This window comes from Canis lupus, chromosome 19 (assembly GCF_048164855.1).
Source record: "Canis lupus baileyi chromosome 19, mCanLup2.hap1, whole genome shotgun sequence".
Lineage (NCBI taxonomy): Eukaryota > Metazoa > Chordata > Mammalia > Carnivora > Canidae > Canis > Canis lupus.
Genome location: NC_132856.1, coordinates 49,330,815 through 49,337,575, shown reverse-complemented (window position 1 = coordinate 49,337,575; position 6,761 = coordinate 49,330,815). Strand labels below are relative to the sequence as shown.

Below are 6,761 nucleotides of genomic sequence, written 5' to 3'. Positions count from 1 at the left end.
AGACTTGTTTGTGACCCAGTATGTGGTCTATTCTGGAGAAAGTTCCATGTGCACAAGATCTATAAAGAACTTATTCAACTCAACAGCAGAGAAACAAAGAATCCAATCATGAAATGGGCAAAAGACATGAACAGAAACCTCACAGAGGAAGACATGGACATGGCCAACAAGCACATGAGAAAATGCTCTGCATCAGAGGCCATCAGAGAAATACAAATGAAAACTACAATGAGATACCACCTCACACCAATGAGAATGGTGAAAATGAACAAGACAGGAAACCACAAATGTTGGAGAGGATGTGGAGAAAGGGGAACCCTCTTGCACTGTTGGTGGGAATGTGAACGGGTGCTGCCACTCTGGAAAACTGTGTGGAGGTTCCTCAAAGAGTTAAAAATAGACCTGTCCAGGACCCAGCAATTGCCCTGCTGGGGATTTACCCCAAAGATACAGATGCAGTGAAATGCCCGGACACCTGCACTCCGATGTTTTAGGCAGCAGTGTCCACAATAGCCAAACTGCAGAAGGAGTCTTGGTGTCCATCAAAAGATGAATGGATAAAGAATATGTGGTATATGTATACAATGGAATATTAATCAGCCATTAGAAACTACAAATATCCACTATTTGCTTTGATGTGTAGGGACCTGGAGAGTAGTATTCTAAGTTAAATAAGTCAGTCAGAAAAGGACAGATATTATATGGTCTCATTCTTTGGGGAGTATAAAAATTAGTGAAAGGGAATAAAGGGAAAGGAGAGAAAATGAGCGAAAATATCAGTGAGGGTGACAAAATATGACAGACCCCTAACTCTGGGAAATGAACAAGGGGCATTGGAAGGGGAAGCAGGCTGGGGGTTGGGGTGACTGGGTGATGGGCACTGTGGAGGGCACTTGGCAGGATGAGCCCTGGGTGTTATGCTATATGTTTGCAAATTGAACTCCAATAAAAAAATTAAAAAAAAAAACAAACAAAAAAATAAAGGTTGTAAATAATAAAATACAAAAAAGAGAGAGAAAGTTGTATACAAATGTATACATGCACATACACATACTCACACTCCTAACATTGAGCATGTCCTTGGGACTAACCAAAGTGCTTCTACAGAAGATATGTCCTGAATCACATGAATGGACAGGATTTCAATGTCTCTTATTAGTTTTCCTTTATTTCCTTTAGTTTTCCGTATCTACATATATGGATGATACTGATATTGTTCAATCACTGCCCATTTAATGGTTTGAAAAAATTTAGAAAAGAGGAGATGTTTCATTTAGAGCAAAGATCCCATTTGTATACAGTAGAAAAGGAAGATGATTCAGTAAAACACCATAAACATGCCAACCAATTTTTTTTTATCCAACAGGAAAAATCCAACTCTCTTACATGGATGCCAAACTCCAATGATGTATGGATAGGATAAAATGAAATAATTTGCTCTGTAATACAAAGTATAATTTCAAATTTTCTTCTTACCTGGCTCAAAGACCATATGCAATAGAGAGAGAGACAGAGACAAAGAGGCAGAGAGAAACAGAGGGAGAGAGAAGAATTGGGGAAGGGGCATAAGAAGAGGGAGAAGGAGGCTCCTGGTTGAGCAGGAAGCCAGATGCAGGGCTTGATCTCAGTACCCTGGGACATGACCTGAGCTGAAGGCAGATGCTTAACCGACTGAGCCACCCTGGTGCCTCTAAAATTCAATTTATTCTGTGTTCTGGTATAGAGTTCACTTGAATGCATGTACTTTTTTAAAAAAAGATTTTATTTATTTATTCATGAGAGACACACACACACACACAGAGGCAGAGACATGTACTTGGTAATCATGTTACCAATCACTTTAGTAGGCACAGTGGACACAGTTGCATAGGAGAACATGATCATGATAAGGAGAAAGGAACTCAGTGACTGCCTATAGGACAAACTATAAGTTAGTCTACACAGTCAGTATAAGCAGAGAAGGTAGTGATGTTCAAAGTATTTATGTCCATAAAAGTGAAAAACTGGGGACTCATATTTGCCTTTATTGTAAAGTTACATAAATGGCCTTGGTTATCAAAGTAGTTTTTTTCTATAGAAATAATATAACTGATGACAAACCTTTTAGTAAAACAAGAGAAAAATACTTGGGATGATATATGTTGTTTGAGTAGAAATTATTCTTAAATCCATGGTACCCCATGACATAAATAGAAATTTCCAAATATTTTTTATCAAGCTGGGGACAACTTTAAAAAAAAACTAGGAAATAGACAAAGGGGGAAACTGTATATCAGACAGAGCAGAAAATTATTAACATGAGTTACTGAAATTGCATGGAGAATTGAATTCAAACATATGGAAATTCGAGGAAATAAATAGAATGAGGAAATTCTACTTCTGCAGCTTAATCAAAGAATGGGAATTCCTGGCTCTGAAGCTGTGAGACCTACAATCATGAGCACATCTTCAGCCCTGGGATGATTAGCCCTTACATCACTGGAATCCCAATGATTCTTTTCAGAGCCCTCTTTATGTCTCTGTTCCTCAGACTGTAGATGAAAGGGTTCAACATGGGTGTGACCACTGTGTACATCACAGAGGCTACTGCACTAGAGTGAGAGTTTAGGGGAGCATCAGAGCTAAGGTACACTCCTAGGCTTGTACCATAAAATAAGGAGACAACTGAGAGGTGAGATGCACAGGTGGAAAATGCTTTATACTTGCCCTGAGCTGACGATATTCTACATATGGTGGAAACTATCTTAGAGTAAGAGTACATGATACCAGCCAGGGGGACACCCCCCAGCAGCACAATTGCAAGATACATCATCATGTCATTAAGAAAGGTGTCAGAACAGGCATTCCCAACTATCTGATTGAGTTCACAGAAAAAATGGTGGATTTCCATGTCTGTACAGAAGGACAGCTGCAACACCATTAAGCTCTGTGTCATGGAATTGAGAACACTGATGATCCAGGACACCAGAACCAGCAGTCCACAGATCTGGGGGTTCATGATGACTGTGTAGCGCAAGGGGTGACAGATGGCCACGAAGCGGTCATAAGCCATTACAGACAAGACAAAATCATCCAACAAGGCACAGAGTAGGAAAAAATACATCTGACTGATGCAACCTGCAAAGCTAATGACCTTGCTCTGGGTCCTCATGTTCTGGAGCATCTTGGGCATGGTGGTGGAGGTGAAACAGATGTCTACAAAGGACAGATTGGTTAGGAAGAAGTACATGGGGGTGTGAAGGTGGGAGTCAGAGCTGACAGCCAGGATGATGAGCAAGTTTCCAAACACAGTGATCAGGTACATGGAAAGGAAAAACCCAAATATGAGGGGCTGCAGTTCTGGTTCCTCTGAAAATCCAAGAAGAAGAAACTCTGAAATTTTTGTATCATTGCTCAGTTCCATATGGCGGAGGTGACTACAAGGCAGGAAAAAGGAACATAACAATTTTCAATCAATCGGGCTTTATTTATGATCCTTTTTTCATTTTTTAAAGTTTTTAAAATCAAATTCCTATTAGTTAACATACAGTGTAATATGATTTCAGGTGCATAATTTAGTGATTTAACCCTACCATGTAATACCTAGTGCTCATCACAAGTTCACTCCTTCATCACCATCACCTCTTTTGCCTATTCTTCTGCTCACCTCCTCTCTGGTCACTAGCAGTTTATTTTCTATAGTTAAGAGTTTGTTTCTTGATTTGTTCTTTCTCTTTTTCCCCCATGATCATTCTTCCCCTTAAATTCCATGTATGGTATTCACCTTTCTCTGACTTATTTCTCTTAGCATAATACACACTCATCCATGTGTTTATACATGGCAATATTTAATTCTTTGTAATATTCCATTATATATGTGTGTGTATTCTTTATCTACTCATTTCTTTATCTATTCATAAGATGATGGACATGAGGGCTGTTTCAATTGTTTGGCTATTGTAGATAAGGCTGCTATAAACTTTGAGGAGCATGTATCCTTCTGAACTAGTATTTTTCTATCCTTTGGGTAAATATCTAGCAGTGCCATTATGGGATCTTAGAGCAGTTGTATTTTTAAATTTTTGAGAAACCTCCATACTGTTTTCCAGAGTGACTGCAGCAATTTGCATTCCCACCAAGAGAGCAAGAGCGTTCCTCTTTCTCCACATCTTTGCCAACAACTGCTGTTTCTTGTGTTATTATTTTAGCCATTCTGATGAGTTGAGATGATATCTCACTGTAGTTTGATTTATAGCAAATGGGCATTACTAAGAGTGACATGCTACAATTTATATTTTGCAATCAAGAAAGAAATATAGATTTTTTTGTATAGATCTTATCCCATTTAAGGGAATTTACCTGACATCTCTGATTAGGAATTCCTGTCCATTTAGATTATTTTTTGTTCAGTGTTCAGTTTGGTATGTTCTTTTTTTTAATAATAAATTTATTTTTTATTGGTGTGTTCTTTATAGATTTTGGATACTAAGCCTTTATCAGATATGTCATTTGTAAATATCTTCTCCCATTCTGTAGATTGTACTACTAGGTATTACCTAAGGGATACAAAAATACTAAATAGAGAGGGTATATGCACTCTGATGTTCATAACAGCATTATGAACAATACAGAAACTATGAAAAGAGCTCAAAAGTCCATCAACTGATGAATGGATAAACAAGACATGGGATTTTGGAGGCAAAATGGTGGAGGAGTAGGGGTCCTCATTTCATCTGGTACCCTTAATAAATTAATTAATTAATTATTTTTTATTAAAGATTTTATTTATTTATTTATTTATTTATTTATAAAAATGGAAGTTTTATTTATTTAGTATTATTTTCTTTAATAAATTTATTTTTTATTGGTGTTCAATTTGTCAACATATAGAATAACACCCAGTGCTCATCCTGTCAAGTGCCCACCTCACTGCCCGTCACCCAGTCACCCCCACCCCTCGCCCACCTCCCCTTCCACCACCCCTAGTTCGTTTTTCAGAGTTAGGAGTCCTTCGTGTTTCGTCTCCCTTTTCTGATATTTCCCACTTATTTGGTCCCCTTAATTTAGTTAGATAACTATCAAGTCATCCTGAACACCCATGAATTCAACCTGAGATGTAAGAAAATAATGGCTAGAACTACACAAATAGAAAAGTGATCACTTTTTTGCAAGATAGGAGTGAAGAGAAGAGAAATGGAGGGGATATATGGTAAGATAAATGGTGGAGAGAGGAAGCCTACATAAGCCAGCTACTGGAAAATGATATAGACCTGGAGCTTAAAATCAGGACGTTTAGAAATCTGCTCCTGGGAGAGACTTCCCTGCCTGAAAGGGGCTCAGAAGCAGGGGCAGAATCTCAGGTGGGTCAGAAAGGTCTCAGGATCTTCAGAGGCACAGAAAGAACAGGGGTGCCTGAACCAACAGAGTTCTCAAGTATTGAAGTAGGGAATTGGGTTTAGGTCAGCGAGCCCAGAGGCGACTCTCAGCTCCTTTTGCCATAAACCCTGAATTGTGGCCGAATGGGGTGACTGGTCTTCATGTTGGGTCCCTGCAAAGGACTGGAATTCTGCAACCCTAGCTTCCTCTGGGAGGGGCAGAGCAGGTGCTCACAGAACCAGGCAAAAGCTCTCTCTCCTAGGACCCTGAAATTGTACAAATCTGTGTCCCTCTGCCTCTTCCCAGGGAAGATCAAAGTGGGCAGCACCATAGGAGTCTGCAGTTTGGCATACACCCTGATCTTTCAGATCCAGGGCTGTAGATTGAAGCATGGCCAATTTTATTTTCATCCTCCAAAGAGGTATGAAAAGCCTTCAGGGAAGCAAAAAACTTACACTGAGCCTTGCCTCCTGGCAAGGGATGGTACAACTCTGCCCAGGGACAGACATCTGAGAATCAGCACAGCAGGCCCATCCTCCAGAAGACCAGCTAGAACAGGTGAGCAGCAGGATTACAGACCAAACAATACTGTAAAACTCCACTGCTGGGGGAAATAGTATATAGAACTTGAACATTTTTCTTAGGTTTCATTTATCTTTCAGTTTAAAATTTTCCATTTTTCTCTTTTTTCCTGTTTCAACTAGTTTCTTTTTTTCCAACTATTTGTTTTTAAAGGTTTTTTATTTTCATTTTTTACAATTATGTTATAGATATAGTCTTAATTTTTGGCTTTTTTTCACTGTATTAACTTTTATTTTTGAAAAAAAATTTATTTTTGTATATAAGTTTTGCTTTCTTCATAATTTTGGAATTTAGTATCTTCTAACACATAGACCATAATACACTCAGGACCAAGTGGATCACTCTGTTTTGTCCACTATGTAAGATTATATTCTCTCTCTTCCTTAGCCTCCCTCCCTTCTTTTTATTTTTATTTTTCTTTGTTTTGTTTTTGTTTTTGTTGGGCATAAGATACCTAGGAATAAACCTAACCAAAGAGGTAAAGGATCTATACCCTAAAAACTATAGAACACTTCTGAAAGAAATTGAGGAAGACACAAAGAGATAGAAAAATATTTCATGCTCATGGATTGGCAGAATTAATATTGTGAAAATGTCTTTGTTGGGATTTTTCTTTTCTGGTTTCTGACCTCTTTGGATTTGTCTAGTGTGTATTCTGCTTGGGTTATGATTGATATTTTTTATTCTGTTCATTCATTCAGTCATTTTTCATTGGACAAAATGACTAGAAAGAGGAAGTCACAACAAAAGAAAGAATGAAAGGTAATACTCTCTGCCACAGATCTAATGGATATGGATAAAAGTAATATGTCAGAGATAGAATT

The 6,761-nt window shown here is 38.2% G+C and overlaps 1 protein-coding gene across 1 annotated transcript; it reads right to left on the bottom strand.

Annotated features, from left to right (window-relative positions):
* Positions 1-2,470: 2,470 nt before the first annotated feature.
* Positions 2,471-3,403, bottom strand: LOC140611450 (olfactory receptor 7A10-like). Its single transcript, XM_072788204.1, has one exon. It carries the CDS (start codon positions 3,401-3,403, stop codon positions 2,471-2,473), a length of 933 nt encoding a protein of 310 aa, XP_072644305.1.
* Positions 3,404-6,761: the final 3,358 nt, after the last annotated feature.

What these genes read in the sequence shown, in the direction of transcription:
- LOC140611450 (XM_072788204.1), bottom strand. Translation starts at nt 3,403, where the DNA reads ATGGAACTGAGCAATGATACAAAAATTTCAGAGTTTCTTCTTCTTGGA.